The 20344-nt window shown below is 33.3% G+C and overlaps 1 protein-coding gene across 6 annotated transcripts in view; it reads left to right on the forward strand.

Annotated features, from left to right (window-relative positions):
- STXBP5 (syntaxin binding protein 5) overlaps nucleotides 1–20344 on the forward strand; it is a 170516-nt gene that overhangs the window by 54800 nt on the left and 95372 nt on the right. For all 6 annotated transcript variants that reach the window (XM_032873133.1, XM_032873135.1, XM_032873136.1 and 3 more), the window contains 2 exons: nucleotides 1006–1089; nucleotides 10533–10656. In XM_032873133.1, coding sequence (XP_032729024.1) covers nucleotides 1006–1089; nucleotides 10533–10656 — 208 coding nt within the window. The remainder of the gene's footprint in view (nucleotides 1–1005; nucleotides 1090–10532; nucleotides 10657–20344) is intronic.

Genomic DNA, 20344 nt, shown 5'->3' on the forward strand with positions numbered 1-20344 from the left:
CATGAACTGAAAGATGTGCTAGAGTGTATTGAATAAGAGGGATGTGGCAAGGGACAAAGCTATAAAGGTCAGCAGAGGTCAGACCATGATAAATCTTGTAGGTCATATTACTAAGTTTGGACTTTATTCTAAAAGTAATGGTAGGGCATTAAAAAAATTTTAAAAGCATGCATTACATGATCAGGTTTGCATTTCAGAATTGTTAAATATTAGCTATAGTAAAGGAGCAAGACTGGAGTCAGGGAGACCAAGAGACCAGAAAGGAGAACTTTGTGTCTTGAACAAGGAGAGAGATATTGGAGGTGAGGGAAAGAAGAGAGATAACAGAATGTAATTTTAAAAATGACTAGATAATTTTATCTTAGGAGGGAGAGACTAGAGTTAAGGATGATGCCACCAAGGTTTTTGTCTGAGTGACTTAATGAACACAAAGATAAGTAATACTGAGAGAGACACTGCAGTAAGGAACACCAGAAGATGAGGGTAGGGAAAAAATAATGGATTCACTTTGGGACACATTTATTTTGAGGTTCTTGTGGAGTAGATAAAGGGAGCCGTCACCACTGGAAGTAAGAGTCTGAATCTTATGAGAAGGATCTAGGCTAGATATAACTTGCAACTTTTCAATAGATGAGTAAATGACATTGCCTGATAATGTTTTACCTTAGGAAAGTTTGTAAACTCCAAAGCACATACAAATGTTAATTTTTATTTTAATTTATTATGTTATATTAATTAATGAAAATATATACTCAGGACTTCAAAATGTTACTATTTTCTTTCTCAATAATTAGCTATATAAGTTAAGTCCATAATCATCAAAGGCATATTAATATGCAGTGCACTATTCTCATTTGTCATTTATGTAATTACCAATGCAGATGTTTAATTAATTATAACTTTATCCTTGAAGCATATGAATGATAATAGTTATCTTTATTGTCAGCATATAAATGTTTCACATAATGTCATTCCTAGGTCATGTGAAATTGTCTTTTATTACAGCTTTTGATTGGCTTTGAATCAGGAACAGTAGTGTTATGGGACCTCAAATCAAAGAAAGCTGACTACAGATACACGTATGATGAGGTAATATTATTTTTACTAATCAAATACTATTCTTGTCATTTTTCTAATTCAGAGCAGGTTCTTTAAGAACTTAATTGGTGATTTTAGTTGAGGCAACCTTTGTAATTGCAATAGCGCGCGCACACACACACACACACACACACACACACACACATATATAAATAAAATAGATAATCATATATCTCAAAAGATTTTAAAAAAAATCTCTTTTCCATTCCTGTTATTTGGCCATCTAATCCCCTTAATTCTGGTACCCGTGTTACCAGGTTCTCATTTATTCTTCTAGAGGTATTCTGTCATCTATGAGCAAATTAATAAATGTATCCTAAATAAATCCTATTTCTATATTATAAACAAATGATAGTATACTGTAGACAGTTATAGTTTTGCTTGCTTTAAGATCCAAATAAGGATTAACAGTGATTGATTAATGTCTTCTATTTTTCTTTTAAACTGTAGGCCACTCCTCTTACTCTTTGCTCTCCCTTTCTTATTTCATTCCTTCCTTTTGGCCATGTATTCACTGAAGATAGTTTCTCAAAGACTAGATTTTTCTGGTTCTAGAAAAAATGTTCTCATGTTCCAGAAAAATCTAGGGCTTAACACTTGTGTTTAACATTTTTTTTTTTTTTAACTCCTCCTTAGGTTTCCTGTAAAATAGATAGGTTACTGAGGCTTGACCAAATTCAGGTTCATTTTTCATTTTTAGCCAGATTTCTTCTTAAATGATGCTGATGCTCTTCTGTCAGTTGGAGTGTTAGTGTCTGTGAGGTTAGCACCCAGTGCTGTTTAAAGCCTAGATTTATTAATACATACAGGTTGCAAAATGAAGATGTTCTAATTCTATAATTCCTTCTCTTTTATTAGCTCAGGCACTTTAGTGTAAAGAGAAACTTCTCACCTACTATTTGGTTAAATAGTAGTATAGTTAATAAAGGAAAGCATAAATGATTCTTATCTTTTATTTCAGTATTTATTCTAAAGGTGTTCTGTAATAATCCCAGTGGTGACCAATCTGTTCTTGCTTTTAGTTTCACTATATACTTAAAGATTTAAACATATTTGATGCACTTCAATACACTGACATTATTGTCCTTTTTGATTTTCAAATTCTCCCATTTTGGTCATGAACCACCTCCTTTTGGTTCCTGAGTTCTTTTTTGATAATAGTCTTGGTAGCTTCCCTGCTTTCTGTTACAAAAATGTATTAACTATTAATCTTGTATATTTTTGTTTCAAACTTAGAATAAGATTTTTTTTCTTATGAAATGTGGCTTCTTTCAGTGTGAAACGGTATCTAGTAACTATAATCTGAGGATCAGCAAGGTCATGATTTCTAATTCAATGAATAGAGCTAGGAAATGTATAAGTGGTTTTGCTTGTTTTTAAGACAAAATATGTCATGTCTTCATATCGATGCTTTCAGTTACTTAAAACAGCAATTTATATTGAGTAACTATAATACTTGGAATACTTTATAAATGTTTGCATGTGGTCTTTGTAAGCATGGCTAAAAGAATTTCCTTGGTTTTCATTGCTGCATACTTTTTGTTTTTTGTTTTTTCATGCTTTTTATTTTCAAAGTTTTTAGTTCCTAAGCACTGTGGTTCACTACTCAAGATCCTAAAAATATAAAAAAGAATATTTTTAATAAAGGTTTCTTTTAATCTCATTGGAAGTTTTGACCTGTAAATCTATTTTCTACACTAAAATCAGAGCAGATTTTAAAAATTCACTTTTTTTTTGTTGTTTTGCTTCTTATGAATTTAGATAGTGATCTTGGTTTTAGCCATTAGAATCACAGTGACTGGATTTACCCTCTTGCCTTAAACAAATACTTGGAAAAATACGTGAAACAAAAAATAATTTCATGTATTTTTAGAAATTAGATAGCAAGTAGTAAGAACAGAGATTCCTTAGAGAGGAAACAAACAAGGGGAGCCATTTAGTTGCCTTAGCTTATGGCCCAGAGATTTTCCAGGTCTGGAAAAGGGGAAACCTAGGTGGAAACTCCACAGTTGCTCTGAATTAAGGAAACAGAATTGAGAATTTGGGAGAAGCTGAAGTGTTTGTAACTAAGACAAGGTACCAAAGGGTAGTGAACTACCTAGAGAAAGAGAGGTGTACAGGGAACACCCTACTCTGAATCTTAAGGTAAATACTGATTAATGTGTGACTGTGAGGCTTAGAAAAGATCCACCAGAAAGGAGTAGGCAAAACAATTGTCGAAGCACACAGGGCCAAGAATAGATTACATTTGTAACAGAGTGGAGAAATCTTGTAATGCACAGAACATCAGGAAAAGTACTCAAAAGGCATTGCCTCAGTAGTGGGGCTACACTAATCCCAAAGACACATCTGGAGGGCCTAACAAAGCTTAAAAGCAAGCCTTGAGAAGTCTAAACTGTTTTCAAATAACATAACTACTCGAAAAGGCTCAAAAATATTACAAGGAATATAATAATAACCCACCATAAATTTCACAGTAGTTAGCATCCAAATAAAAATCTGAGGCATAGAGAAGCCAGAAAATATAATGCAAAATGAAGAGAATGCAGTCAGTAGAATCAGACTCTGAAATGACACAGGTGATAGATTTAGTAGGCAAGGGTATTAAAACAAATGTTACTAAACAGGTTCTATGTGCTACAGAAGGTAAATGAAAGTATAAACATGTTGAAAAGAGTTTTTCAATTCTTCCTTGTCCTAAGTGGAACTTCTAGAGATGAAAAAAATAAAATGTCTGAGATAAAAAAAATACTCTGGATTGGTTTACCAAAAGATTTGATCTTGCAGAAGAAAAGATAATGAACTTAAAGATACAGCAGTGAAACTGCTCAATATGAAAGATGGGCAGAAAAGGAGCAGAGTATCCGTGAACTGTGCTTCAACTTCAGGCAGACTGATTATGTGTAATAGTCCCAGAAGAAGGAGCATGGACAGAAAGTATATTTGAAGAAATAATGGTACAGATATTTCCAAATTTGATGTCAACTACAAACCCTCTAATAGATATAGATATAGATATAGATATAGATATAGATATAGATATACATATCCCAGAAGTTCTGTGAACTGAAAGCAGAAGGAAAATGAAAGAAAGCTATGTAAAAGCACATATTTCAGTTGCTTAAAACTAGAATTAGTGATACAGGACATCTTAAAGGCAACCAGAGGTTGTGGGAAGGGAACACATTAAATACAGAGGAACATAAAAGTGATAGCAATGGTTTCCTTACAAACAGTGAAAGCCAGAACACAGTAGAACAATACCTTTATAGTACTGAAAGAAAAAATTGTCAACCTAGCATTTTATATCCAGCAAAAATATCTTTTCAAAACAAAAGGAAAATGCTTTACACACATCAAAAACTCAAAGAATTCATCACTTACAAACCTTCACCGCAAGACATATTAAAAGTTTTTCATGCAACAGCAAGTGATATAAATGGAAATATGGGTCTACTCAAAGGAATAAAGGATACCAGAAATGGTAGATATGTAGGTAGATATCAAAACTTTTTAAATTTTTTTATTCTCTTTAAGAGGTTATTATGCAAATCAAAAATGATAAAAATGCTTTGTAGGATTTCTGACATGCAGAAATAAAATGCAGACAACAGTAGCACAAAGGTCAGGAGACAGAATCTTTTTGCAAGTTACTATACTCTACCTGCAGTGTTATGATATTACTTGAGGTGAAGTTTTGATAAGATAAAGATACATGCTATAAATTCTAAAGGAAATACCAGAGCAAAAACAGTAACCTAGATAGTTAAGCCAAAGAGGAATATAAAATGAAATTTTAAAAATTTTCAATCCAAAAGGAGACAGAAGAGAAAAGGAGGAACAAAGAACAGATGGGGGAAATAGAAAAAAAAAAAAAATAACAGGGTGACAGATTTAGACCCAGCTATGTCAGTAATCATATTAAATGCAGTCCTTTGAATACCCCAAATAAATGGCAAAGATTGTCAAATTAGATCACAAAGCAAGATCAAACTCTACACTATTAAAAACCCACTTTAAATATAAAGACCCAGAAGTGTTAGCAAAAAGATGGAAAAGTAATGTTAGCACCAAATTACAAGATTGCTGAAACGGCTGTAATAGTATCAACAAAGTAGATATCCAGGTGTGCTCCTCAACACCACAACACCATTCTTTTCAAGGACACGTAAAATATTCACCAAAACAAACCATAGTTTGTGCCATAAAATCAATCATAATTTTAGAAAAATTGAAATCATTAAAATCATGTTCATTTAGTATAATAGAATTAAAAATAATAAGGTAGATGAAAAAACTACAAATATATGAAAGTGAAACAATATACTTTAAAATGACCCATGGATTAAAGAAGAAACAAAAAATGAGAAACTATTTTAAACTGAAAAGAAAAAGGTGAAAATAGAACATATTAAAGTCTATGAAATGCTGGGGCGCCTGGGTGGCTTAGTGGGTTAAGCCTCTGCCTTCGGCTCAGGTCATGATCCCGGGGTCCTGGGATCGAGCCCCGCATTGGGCTCTCTCCTCAGCAGGGAGCCTGCTTCCCTTCCTCTCTCTCTGCCTGCCTCTCTGCCTACTTGTGATCTCTCTCTGTCAAAGAAATAAATACAAATCTTTAAAAAAAAAAAAAAGTCTATGAAATGCTGCTAAAGTATTCAGTAAAACATTGTTTATGTTAGGAAACAAGAAATGTCTCAAATCAATGGCCTCACCTTCCACCATGAGAAACAAGAAGAGCAAATTAAATCCAGAGTAAGCTGTGGAATTGAAATAACAAATCAATGAAATAGCATAAAAACAACGGAGAAAATTGGTAAAATCCTCATTTTGTGGAGATCGATAAAATTGGTAAACACAGCCACAGTGATAACAAAAAAGAGAAAAGACACAAATTACCATAATAAGCATGTAAGAGGAGATTATTACTTTAATTCTACAGAAATCCAGAGATTGGTAAGGAAATATGTGCAATTTCATACCAATAAATTCAGTGTAAATGAAGTGGCCAAATGCCTGGAAAGACACCAAATTCCTTGAAAGTTCTAAATCTCCTTCTAGGAGAAATAGTTAATCTGAGTATCTTTATGTCTATTAAAGAATTTGAATTTTTAATGAAAATGTTTCCCATGAAGAAAACTCTAGGTCCGAAGGGCTTACTGGTAAATTTTACCAAATAGTACTCACTGTACCCAAACTCCTTCCAAAAATGGAGGAGGGTATACTTCCCAGTTCATCCTGTGAGGGCCACATTATCTTCATACCAAAACCTGACAAATTATAAGAAAGCTTCGGATTAATAAACAGATATCCAGTAGAGATGCAAAGTCATAAAACATTAATAAATAGTAACATAGTAACTACATTTAAATAATAGTCCTATAGATGTAAGATCTAACTTCTAAATTGACTTGTTCTAAGGTAAACTGAGTGAAAATTTCTGGCTATATTTCCATGAGTTCATGCTATTTTATGTGCTTATTTCATATAAAAATGCTTTATATTTGATTCTTAATGCAGATTGCCAAGTGTATAATTTTAGACATTGAAGAAAATATTATAATTTTCACCAGTGAAGGTTAAAACTTTAAGACCTTCACAAAATACCACCCCATACCTTCCTTCCCCCAATATTTACTTCCTATCAATGGTGTATTACTTCAGTCATATTCATTTTTATCACACTGGAGCAAATAAATAGCATTGTGATATCAATTTTGAACATTTCTAATATTAAAAAGTTCTTGGTGCAGTTTTAATTGTTCATTTGGTTTCTTGAAGGTGATTTAGATGGGTGGGAGTAATGGAAGCAGAAATTCATCTTTACCCTTAAGCTTTTGTTGCTTTGTGTAACCATAGTACTTTTCGAATTGACACACTCACCTGGTTTTATGTCTAAATGGTAGACTTTGAGTGTACTTGGGGTAGTATTCCTAATTTTCTACAGATATTTTCTGCATGGAATATATTTTAATCTATATAGAATTATATTTCTTCAATGATGTTTCATTCCTTTTAGGCTATCAATAGTATTAAGATACTAGTACTCTTTCTACAGTAACTAATGTGTTGGCAGAAATGAAATACAGCATTATTGATGTTTTAAGACAGTAATTTAGTACTTATCAAACTATTTTAAAGGTAATTCTTTGTCATGTCTATGACATGTCATGTCTCCACAGTCTGGAGTTGATCTATGTTGTCTATAACATGTCATGTCTCCACAGTCTGGAGTTGATCCGTGACTTTTGTATTCTGGTTTCATGTTGTTTTTTCCTAGTAGACTAAAAAGCTACAGATAGAAATATAGGTATACAAAAAAAAATAATAATTTGTACATTGCTAGCTCTGTGAGTACATTTATCTTAAGACTGTCAGTCTTTTAAAAAAGAATATTGAAATAGTATGTTTGTAACTCACAATATTGGAATCAGTAAGAGCTTTTAAAAAATTACATTTTACCCTATAGATACTCATTGAAACACTTACTCCTTTAAGGTCATCTTTTCAATGTTTAGAAAGGTGCTGTTAGGTTTTAAGACAGCTTATTTTCTGTTTATCTCTCTTACACACACGCACATACATACACGCTCACATGCACACATGCATTATAAAATAATGCTTAGAAGAATGAATAATTTGTTTGGATTCTTAAAATATCTAAGATGGTTTCATTTTGAATGGAAATGGCAGTGTTTTCAATTTATGCCTGTTAACATCTTTAGAGAAGCTATAAATCACTTACTATCCAACATATAATAATTTTATCAACCATTTTACAAAAATATTTTATTCTATGATTATTGTAATTTAAAATCAAAATCTGTATTATAAATTTTTTTTCTTTTGTCATTTCAGTGACATTTTCTAAGGTTTTAGGAATAGTAATTATACTAGCAGTCAATGTTGCTTTTCAATATACTATTAAGATCTTATTTTCTGGAGGAAAAGGGATTATTTTTGGTGTAAGTCTGCTAAATGTTTATCAGTTTATAATGTAGGAATAGCTGGACTAAGATTTATATACAACTTTTACTATGAAATGATTCTAATCATACTAATCAGTTTACATAAGTAAATAGGGAATTTATCTAATTTCCTCAGTATTTTGAGTTAGTGAGTGTAAAATTTGATAGGTAAGTAGCTAGCCTGTTATCTTTCCAGGAAGTATTCTTAAAGATGCTCTCTTAATTGATAATAATAGCACAAAACATCATGTGTACTACTTTTGCCAAAGCCAAATAATTACATATCACAGTTTTAAAAAATGTGTCAGAGTAGGCAGTCCTCATGCTATTCTTTTAATTTTCACAGATGAGAATACTGTCATACTGTTAATCCATTAACTGCCTCACGCACTGCAATATAGTGAAGATTTCTTGTCAGATACTGCATCTTCTAAAGAATTTTTTTAAAATATGTATATACTGCTCCTGTGGCTTATGCCAATGGCTATATCATCTTCCCTCCCTTTTCTCGACATTTTTTTCTCTACCCTGAATTCATCGTGTTTCTCTACAACTTTTGTATGTCACTGATTTATTTTGTTAGTTTCCATCCATTTCGTCCTGGATCTCTCCTGTTTCCCTTCATCTGTATCTATAGTTTCCCATTTTTTAAAAATCAAGTAACCTCTTAAGAATCTCCTGGAAATTGCATATCTTGGAAAAATAAGCCAATTTACATACGAAATTCCTCAACCCCAGTTGATGCTACCTACTTCATATCGTCTCCCATGAATTGTTTAGTTTTGCTCCTAACCCACCTTCCGATTGTAAAGGTGTTGCAGGTTTGGTTAGTTAGATTTACTTTTCCCATTTTGTTTACATAAATTTCTACTTCATTTTATGAAAAGGACTAAAGAAAAAGTAAAACTGCATGTTTTATACATATATAGTTTGTATATGGTGTATATTATACACATATACTTTATTTATAGACATAATGCTACATATGTACTACTTAAGTGTTTATCAGTATATATACTTACCCATATACTATACTTAGATAATATATACATATATACATATAATACAAACATAAATAGCATATGTGTAGTATTATATGCAGTGGTATTAAAGAGGCTATTGGAAAAAAGTGGTATCTTGTATGAAGTTGGATTTGTATTTAGAAAATTGCGGAAGTAATTGAGAAAATCATGTATATTTATTTCATTGCAAAAGTTCGTATTTGGTTATTCTTTTGTGGAGTATTTTCTGGCATTTGTTTCTCTCTGTTATCCAAAATAATTGTGAACCACTGGTCCATGTAATTAGTACTTATTTTTGGAATAGTTAATAATTTAATACCATCTTTAAATTAAATGGTACTTTTAAACAAAGATGTATATGATTTTCTTTAGCAAAGTAGAAATAGTGATTCTCCGTAAATATTATATATTTAGGTATATGATATACATTCATATTTATGATAAAATTAGAATGTTTTTATTTATATATTTCAGACAACACTGAAGATCTCTCTTGTATTTTCCTTATCAGTTAAAAAAAATATTTAAAAGCTTTGTAAAGCTCTTTAGTTCAACTACTATTTTATAGAAATAATTTCATCTGCTAAGGCTATTAAGGGATGATTTTCAGATTGAGTTTATAGAATGTCATGTGTATCATGGAGTAAGCTTTTTACTGTTGTAAGCTTTTATTTAGGGGGCACTTGAGGGGCACAGTCAATTAACCTTCTGACTCTTACATTACTCTTACATTAAACATTACAGCTTAGGTCATGATCTCAGGGTTTTGAGATCAGGCCCCATGTTGGGCTCCAGACTCAGTGCAGAGTCTGCTTGAGATTCTCTCTCCCTTTCCCCTTTTCCTGTGTGCTCGCTCACTCTCTCTCAAATAAATGGATAAATCTTTAAAATAAAAGATTAGGGGTGCCTGGGTGGCTAAGTCAATTAAGCAACTGCCCTCGGCTCAGGTCATGATCTCAGGGTCCTGGGATGGAGCCCAGCATCAGGCTCCCAGCTCAGTAGGGAGTGTGCTTTTCCTTCTACCCTTCACTCCGCCTTTTCTCAAATAAATAAAATCTTTAAAGAAAAGTGTTCTGTCTAATGCAGCCAGTTTTTCTGATGAGATATTGGTTGTTAATTACTTGGTAATTTATGTTTAGGTATAGTTTATTCTAAGAATCTATAAGAATACAGTCTATTTTTCTGAGCTCATTAATAATTCATATATCACTGTTATATCATTCTTACGCTGGCTTAAGGAATAAAGTAAAAATAATTTAAAATAGTGCCAGTACCATATTAAATCTCATTTGCATTAAAGAGGATTGTGGGAATGTAAAGTTAATGTGTTGACTTCAGTTTAGAAAATACGAAAAAGTTTGAAGTGAAAATTATAATACCGATTGTGTATAGCTTGATTTTTAGATTGTTGTTTCTAAAAGTGGAATTCTTCACTCCTCTTATGTAGGCTATTCACTCTGTTGCTTGGCATCATGAGGGAAAACAATTTATTTGCAGTCATTCAGATGGTACCTTGACTATATGGAATGTGAGGTCTCCAGCCAAGCCTATACAGACAATCACTCCACATGGTAAGAACATATCCCTTTTGAACACTACATAAATTGTGATGTACAATAAACTGTTTTGAGTCTGCATTTGGATTTTTTTTCGAGAATGAGTTTTCTTTCATTTTGAGGAAATTAAAAATATGTATACATATAGTAATGAAATGAATAACAACCAGGTAACAAAAATCTCTATATTTACAATTGAAGTTTCAAATTTGAACTTTGAGAAAATGAATGGTACATTATATTCTGAATATTACTTGTCCAGTAGTCCAGAAAGCAAGTAATTTTGTGAATGTTAACAGGACTTACTTTAAGCCTTTGTCATCTTAAAGTTATCAATTGCAGAGTTGCTAATACACACACACACAAACACACACATACAAAGTATGTGGAAACACTTTGAACTCTACAGAAGGTAATTTTATGCATTGAAGTATTATGTCAAGGGTGCCCAAGATCACCACAGGTTTAATGATTTACTGGTAAGACTCACAGGACTCCGCAAAAGGACGAAGAGCAAAATCAGCAAAGGGAAACGGTACATAGGATGAAGTCTGGAGGAAGCCAGGCTCAAGCTTCCAATGGTCCTTTCCCAGTAGAGTGACACATGACATGCTTACTTCCTCTAGCAATGAGTTATTACCAGATGTGTGAAATGTTGTCTACCATAGAAGCTCATTTGAGCCCAGGAGCCCAGAGTTTTTATTGGAATCAGGCCATAGGCACTATCTGCGTATAGCATGCATCAGAATTTCAGATGTCCAGAGGAAATCAGGGATTCATCATGAATTATTTTGTTCATATGAACAACTTAGGCACAGTATGCCACCTTCATCAGTCTGGGAATGGTGGAAACCATCTTGAAAGCCGTTACCAGATGCCAACCAAGAGCAAACCTTGCAAGCCATCCTTTCCTGGGATAGCAGTCTCAAGCTTGCTTATTCTTTTCTATGCAAGAGCTATTTATAAAACTTCTGAGGTTTAATTAGGGTGTTCATGAACAGATTATGAAGACCTTCCTTGAGTTTTGGATGAAGTTTAGGAATTTGCATTTCTTTATTAATATACATTCTCCAACCACACTAAGAGACTCTTAACCAGTGGATTTTGAGAGATTAAATGAACTGTTCTTTACATTTAGTCTATTGAAGATTATTCTTGTGGTATTGCTAATATTTCATTGTTTGCTTTAAAATTATCAGGGCCCACTTTAAAAAAGTATTGGTCCATTCTGAATTGTTGCAATGTAAAAATTAAAGAAATAGTAAAATTAAAATATTTATCTATCTGTGGCAGGATGAGTTTTTAGAGTTGTTTGTTTTTTAAGAAAACAGTAATTCATAAAGCCACACATTTTAGTATACTTTACCATTGCTGTGTGGTAGCAATCATCTGGAAAAGCCCTTATTTTAAATTTGCTATAGGTCTATTATGCATGCATCCGGAGGATAGATAGCCCTTATGACTGAGGTTCCAGTTCTTCTTTAATATATTTTCATTCTTTATTCATTCTTGGTGATACTCCTGAAAATTACCACAAATTTTAGGATTTCCTAAGACCTCTAGAACCTAAGAATCCTGAAAACCAAAAAAGATGATTAGTCTTAAAACTTTGATTTCAAATTCCGAGAAAATGAACCAGTATCAAAGGCAGTAGAAATATATAACATTGGCTTTGTAGTTTTAAGTCTGTCAAAATTTTTATCTTTTTTTTAAATAAAAATGGCACTTTTTTTTGAATTATTTGAGAGTAAGCTGTTGATATACTGCCCAGTCACCCCAAAATATTCCAGTATCTTTTTTTTCATTTTTTTTTAAATTTTTTATTTCTTTTCAGCATAACAGTATTCATTGTTTTTTGCACCACACCCAGTGCTCCATGCAATCCATGCCCTCTCTAATACCCACCACCTGGTTCCCCCAACCTCCCACCCCCCGCCCCTTCAAAACCCTCAGATTGTTTTTCAGAGTCCATAGTCTCTCATGGTTCACCTCTCCTTCCAATTTCCCTCAACTCCCTTCTCCTCTCCATCTCCCCTTGTCCTCCATGTTATTTGTTATGCTCCACAAATAAGTGAAACCATATGATAATTGACTCTCTCTGCTTGACTTATTTCACTCAGCATAATCTCTTCCAGTCCCGTCCATGTTGCTACAAAAGTTGGGATTCATCCTTTCTGATGGAGGCATAATACTCCATAGTGTATATGGACCACATCTTCCTTATCCATTTGTCCATTGAAGGGCATCTTGGTTCTTTCAACAGTTTGGTGACCGTGGCCATTGCTGCTATGAACATTGGGGTACAGATGGCCCTTCTTTTCACTACATCTGTATCTTTGGGGTAAATACACAGTAGTGCAATTGCAGAGTCATAGGGAAGCTCTATTTTTAATTTCTTGAGGAATCTCCACACTGTTCTCCAAAGTGGCTGTACCAACTTGCATTCAAGGCCTTTTTGTTGTACCTGAGTAACCTGGGCAATTTATGAATTATTTTTGATAGTAGTAATGTTTACTGCTTATTTTTAGTGGTAGGTAACCTACCAAAGTTAAATTTATATTGATAGCTGCTTTCAGTGACAAAACTAAATGGATTTTTACACATTAAAGTATAAAAATGTGTTTTTCATGCCATGATAAGGTGTCCTTTATTCCATATATATCCATGCTTTATGGTATATAATTTTGGTATACTAAATGTCTGCTTTGATGGATTGAAATTTAGGGTTATTTTCTCATTACTGTCCTCTGTTGTGGTCTCTTGCTTTTACTTTCTGGCAGTTATGGTAAATTACTTTAAATATACTAGACTTAAAGTTTTTTTCATTTTGCTTTTTTTCTTATTTAAACCCATTTAACAGTTGTTTTAAGTATCTTCTTAAAAAATATTTGTAAGTTAAAAAAAAAAAAAGCATTATAAGTATTAAACCTTGATAGCTAGGAACTGATTGTACTTTAAGACTCCTACCAGTACTTCATTATGTGATGTTTTGTGTTAAGAATAGTGTAAGATGTCCTTGAATAATCTGTTCGGAAGACATAATATTACATCAGCCTAACATGGGGTTTTAAAGTCAGAAGACTTGTGGTCAAGCCCTGGGTCCGTAATCTCTGGGTCTGTGACCTTTGGGAAGTCGGTTAACTTTTCTGAACTTCAGCCTTCTCATCTGTAAATGGAGATGATAATTAAATTTAGTCTTTTTGTGTGTTTTTTATGGAGATTATTTATTCAACAAATATTGGATCTACCATGTAACAGTATAGAACAGTAACTGTTCTATATCCTGGATTAAACAAGCAAAATGTAAGTGAAAGTGTCTGAAAATTATGATATGCTATATGTATATGATCATAATAAATATAAATCTGGCTATGTTATTTATTTGGTAGGATATGGCTGAAAGATTGTTAGAGTAGTATTCCCCAAAATATTTTCACATATGAATTTTTCTTATATTAATGAGTTTTTTGGTGAAAAGCCTTGTTATAGTCAGAGATTTGGAAATGCTGAATTAAAGTTGAGCATTTTCTTCAACACAAGATGTCTTCACTTTTAATGTGTACCATGAATTTCTAAGAGGGAGGATATACATATATATCATATATATGTATGATATATATATACATACACACATACATAAATATTATTTATACTGGTTTATATATGCACTTATTTTATGTGGCTTTTCACAAATTTATTTGACTTTAATGTCCTTTATTCAGAGAACATCTTGTGGTTCTCCAGTGCTCTGTGAAATACACTTTGAGAAATGATGGCCTTGAACTGTAAATGAATCATACAGTTCTCCAGATTTGTTATCTATGTTCAGTTTATCCTTGGATGACATCTTTCATTGCTTAAGTTGTTTGATAGCAAACTCTTATTCTGAGGGGCAGAGCAGTTTTCTAGATAGTGATGATAAAATAGCCAGAAAAGAAAAATAATTTGATTCATTTAAGATAATTTTTGATATAATGTTGGATAATTTTACAACACGTATAAAAATGGTTGATATACTTTTTCAGAAATTTTTCATTTGTGAGACTGAAATCCTTAACAGATGATTTTTTACTAACTAAAATAGTGATAGGTCACTTTAATCTGGTTTTTAAGAATATCAGAGAACATTTGCCTTGCAGTGAGACAACCTGGAATGTAACTCTAGCTTTGCTATGTGTGGAAATACTTTATGGGGTTAATTACTGTTCTCTGGGACTTTAGTTTCATCATCTGTAAAATGGCAGGATTGAACAAGGTGATTTTTAAGGTATAAACAGTTTTATGAATATGTGGAAATTAAGCAGGATTTATTCCCTCTATTGACTGCAAGGTCATTTCATCTTGGTGGGCTGTAAATTTTGTATTTCTGTGTGGTAAGCCTAGGGGAGAATTCTGCTTCTCTCTTTTGGACTTGTTTCTCTCCTCTGACAAACAAACTTTCATAATTTAGGAGGGAAGAACTTGATAGTCTTGGCATGGCTTTTAACTACCCTAAAGCAGTCATCATAGTTCAGTGATTTGCTGGCTCAGGGCACCACAGGATCTCAGGATCTCCCCTGTAACTCTGAATATGTGTGTGTCAGAGTACAATTTTTCTGATTGTCATCTTCACCAACATCAGATGTTTCTCAAAAGAAATGGAGGTGGTAGATGGTAAAAATCAGTAGATGTCCATTATAGGAAATGACAATTTAAAATTTAGTTTCTGGAGCTTATTCATCAGTATGATCAATCTACTTACATATTAAGGAGTAAACCAAGATTGCGGAACTTTATTAAGTGTCACTGAAGAAAATATTTTACATAAGTAAAAGTCAGTGTAATATTTTATGGATGTGACATTCAAAAATTTCTATTAATCTACTTTATTATCACCTGAGCATAAACCATTCAATGAATAATAAAACCATATTGCAGTTCTTTTTATATAGTTCATTGCAAAGTTTTCCCTCAGTTTGTGAATTTGAAAAGACTTATTACCGGACTCTATAGAACATATGCAAATAAAACTTTAATTTAAAGGCAGAGGATATCCTGCAGCAGGAGAAACAATGCAGGTAAGCATTCTGAGAGGCATCCCACATGCAGGGTCCCACAGGCCCATATATACAAGGATTGTGCTGAGTCTTTAGCTCCAGCCACCAAGATCTAGCTTCTGAGGAACTCAGTTTACCCTTTCAGTGATCAAGCCAGTCTTGTCACACCAGTTAGGTCAGTTGCCAACCACTGGTAAAACGGTTACACTGGGGGTCACTGGGGGAGTTTTGGGAGTTTGGGACCTTGAACAAGCATATCATAAATCCCACTGCCGTTGGCCAAGAGTCAAAAACCAGGTATCCAGGTGTCTCTAGTCCAGCTCTACGTCAGCTCGGTCTTCATACTTACTAAAGAAGAACACCCTCCTCATTTTGGACTAGTATTATTAACAATGTCATTCTCCAGTTTGAATGATTATATTTTCTAGAACATCACTGTTCAATAGAAATATAATGCAAACTGCATGTGTAATTGTAAATTTACTAATAACTATATGAATAGCAGTTTAAAAACATAAAATTAGTTTTAATAATAAATGTTTAACTCAAAATATCATTTAAACATGTAATCAACTTATAAATTTGAGATATTTCACATCCTTTTTTTGTACTCTTTAAAATCTACTGTGTACTTTATACTTATGCCACATCTTGGACCAGCCACATTTTAAGTGCTCTGTAGCCATGTGTGAGTGTTGAAAACATAATTGCTGTGTAACAACTGTATCAGTTAGAAAATGTGTTCTACATTCTAAATATCAAAATTAAAAACAAAGGAAACACTTGTTTTTGTCAGTGATCCTCACTCATTTTTAATGCATCTTCATTCATTCATTCAGTAGACATTTATTGAGCACCCCCTATTTACCAGAGATTAAATACTGGAAATATATTCCCCTTGAAGAACTCAGATTCCAGTGAATGAAAATTATCTACTAACGGATTACTAAAGTACATATTATAAGTGCTGATAAAGGCATACCCAATATGCTATGGAAACAGAATTAATATGTTTTTTGGATGAAGGGTGTAGAAAGATTTCACAAATCCAAGTTATATGAGCTTGGTCTTAAAGGATGAGTGGGGTGTGATAAGAAGGGAAAGAGCAGAGCAAGGTTATTTTAGTCAGAAGATACAAAGACATAATCAAAAGCAGGATGTTCTTGGAAAACTGCTAATAGTTTAATACGGCCAGAGTTAAAATTACCTTTGGGCAAGCAGCAGGAAACAAAGGCAGAACTGCATATGGAGGCAAGAATATATATTGTAGTATGCTTAAGAGTTTGGACTTCATGATGGGAGACCTAAATGATTTTACAATGAGAAACATAAAATTTATATTTTGGAAATACTACTTTGATGGTCGTGCATTAGGTGACCTGGGGGCAGAAGTGGGAGAGCAATTAGGAAGATTTTGTAAACAATAAGTGAAGATTTCAGTTGTGACAGCAAATGGGAAGAAATGAACATACATTAATACAGTTCTGCAATTTAATCAATAGGACTGAAGCCAATTTTTTATGGCAGGGTGGTTTACAGGAATGGGAAGCAGGGCATAGTAAAAGATAAATCAGATGTGACTTGGAAGTTTATATGATTTATTAAGTTGTTTTATAATTTACCAGCTCTTTTCAACAATTTATCAAGGTAGTTCACAGGTATTTGAACAAGAACCAGTTGAGTAAGCACAGGTTCTTGCTGCTCAGATGACACAACAAGTCAGAAGTAAAATGACACCTGGTGGTGAAATCAGGTGATCTTCTAAACATCCTTTAATTTACTTACACATCCTTTGTAAAAATCTTAGCAAGGTCCTTATTACTTAATTTGATTTAGAAAATGGTTAGTCTAGGATTACAGATGAATAAATTTGCCTTTCTGGAATGTAAGCAATTATTGGTGACATAATTTAAGAAATTGGAGTTGAAAAAAAATCAGATTATGCCAATCAAAAGGACTCCTTAATTTCCAAGCAAGATTCATGAAGAAAGATTACTATAAAAACTGCAAATTTTTTTTACTTACAGAGATAATAAACCTACTCAGTTAGCATCCTTGTAGGGAGTGGTAAAGAAAGTTTACTTATAAAGAAACAAAAATTAGACTGGCTTTAAACGTTATTCTAAATTTGAATACTGGATGTAGGAGAGGAACATAGAAGAATATTGAGCAAGACAAAAGCTAAAATTTTTGTACCTAGCCAGGTTTTATGCGCAATATGTAAGCTCAAAACTTATAAAAATTCAGTAGATATACCATGTAATGCTCTTCTTTAAAAATTGTTCTAGCCACTGGAAGATCGGTGGTGAATACTGAAATAAGTTAAATTGAGTTATAACTGAATAATTGTTTACTTCATGAAGCAAAATGCATACAAAGAATAACTTTTGGAAATAAATGTAAAATTTGTGTCTATAATTTAAGTTCTATCAGTCTGACTCTCCTATTAGAGCTTTGGGGTGGTAGGAGAATAAAGGCCTGATGCTGGCCTTCAGAGCAACCATTTAAATTCTTTACTGAAAGCTCACGTATTACTGAGCAGATTAAAATAGTGGTTGAAATTCTGCATTCCTTGTACAATGCGAGGGACTCCTTTTCTGATTTAGGCCTCCTTTTTTCCTACCTTTCTTTGTTTCTCAGTTTCTTCCCCCTTACCCCCCCAGAAAACCAGCAATCCTCTTCAGTTCCTTGGTTTGGTGTTCGACTTACTCTGTCACTAGCCACTGGATTTCTGTAAATTAAATGCTAATTTAATTAGAGGTTCAAGTTTCATTGCACTGTCATTTTATACAAAATGGGAAAGAGATGATCCCCTGGGATCTTGAGGCAGGATTAGATGCTCTTGTAAGTTGACAGGGCTGAATTATAAAAATGTAATGTAATAAAGGTGACATACTGTATTAGTGGGGAAAGAAATAATGGTTCAACAAATAGTGCTGCCAGGTGCATACTTCTATCACAACTCTTCAGATTGTGCATTTTAAATATGTGCACTTTATTGTCCAGCAATTGCAGCTCAATAGAACTATAAAAATAGCTTTGAAATTATTAGAGGAAAAATATCTTCCCTGTGCCAAAATATACTTCAGAAAATAATTAAATGTAATAAGTGAAACCACAGAGCAATTTTAAGAAATTGGAAAAAAAAAAAAGAAATTTATATGATTTTGATGTGGGAAAGAACTTCCCAATAAGCTCGAAACCAAGGAGGGGAATGATTAAAAAAGGGCTGGTAGCTTTTTTCATACATATACATACATATTATTCATAAATGGAATCATATCTTACCAGTTCCTTCTCCCTCAGCCTTCACCCATGTTAGCAGCCCAGTGACTAGGTACAGTATGTCAAAAAACTTACAGGTATTCTTCAAAAATACATTTCTAAAATTATATATATATATATATATATGTATATATATATACACACACACACATATGTAAATATGAGGAGTTTTGCCATTATTTTGCATAAAATGGAATTATATTAATCTTTCTTGTATGTTTTCTTAATCCACTCTACTTGAGGATAGTCCCTTCATGTCATCTGGCATAGCTCTAATTCCTTCATTTTAATGGTCATGTAATAGCCAGTTTTATTCCCAGTTTTTCACAAAGTATTCAGCCCTTCCAACATAATCAGTATTCACTTTCTTTTCAGTTCTTGATCAGTACAAATTATGCTGTCATTACCATCTTGTACATATTTGATAGGCGTTGGTCCTTTTGTTTCTATGAAATAAATGCTTACGATTAGAATTGCTTTTCCTAAGAATTAGAGTTTTAAGTATGCCTGTTTTTAATTAATATTCTCAGACTACCTTCCGGAGAGATTGTATCCTATGCACATTTCTTTCTGTCATGTACGTGTACCTCTTTGGCAGTGATCCTGCCAGCAGTAGGTATTATAGCCCATTTTACTTTCTGTACTTTACTTTTTTTTTTTTTTTTTAAACTTCCTCTTTTCTCAAGGTTTCAGAGTCAACCAGAGAGGAGTGACTGGGGCTTTCTTCTTTCTCAGGTATTTTCTGGGCATGCACATGACCTTGCACATGTGTGCAACCTTTTAGTCCTGGATTGTGCTGTTTTTCAGGATTTACTTTTAATTCTTGCTCAGGCTCTTATTTGACTCACCTAAAACCACAGCCTTAGGCAGTTGTGATATGCCAGCAGATTGCTGTTATTTCTGTGATGCCCCAGAAGTGTGAGACCTTCTATCCCTCTGAGCTGATGTATGTGTCAAATGAAGTTGCCACGACACCCTGGGAATAGAGGTTTCCAGGGAACTGCATTGGGACAAAATATTGATTTTGATCTTAGGGAAGCTGCTTTTAATGGAATTGCAAAAAAAAAAAAAAAAAAAAAAATTCAGCACTGATTAGTTTGCTGATACTATTGGATTTTCACGTCTGCCTAGCCACCTAGCTGGGGAGTGAGGAAGATGGGAATAACCCTTATCAGAATGTTTTAGCTCTCCCTGTCTTAACCAAGGTTTAGTCATTTCTATTAGGTAGACAATGTTCCACTTGTTTTGTGGCTTCAGTTTATTTCCAGGGTTCTGAAGTGATTAACTTTAGTTGTGCTAGTATTTCAGTTTTTGTGGGAGAGGTCCTTTTGGGTTCACAGAGGTCCTTACTTTGTCATTCTGGGAGTCCCATTTCTTTTCCT

The sequence above is a fragment of the Lontra canadensis genome, unplaced genomic scaffold (assembly GCF_010015895.1).
Source record: "Lontra canadensis isolate GAN:19392208 unplaced genomic scaffold, GSC_riverotter_1.0 scaffold47, whole genome shotgun sequence".
In the NCBI taxonomy this organism is placed as follows: domain Eukaryota; kingdom Metazoa; phylum Chordata; class Mammalia; order Carnivora; family Mustelidae; genus Lontra; species Lontra canadensis.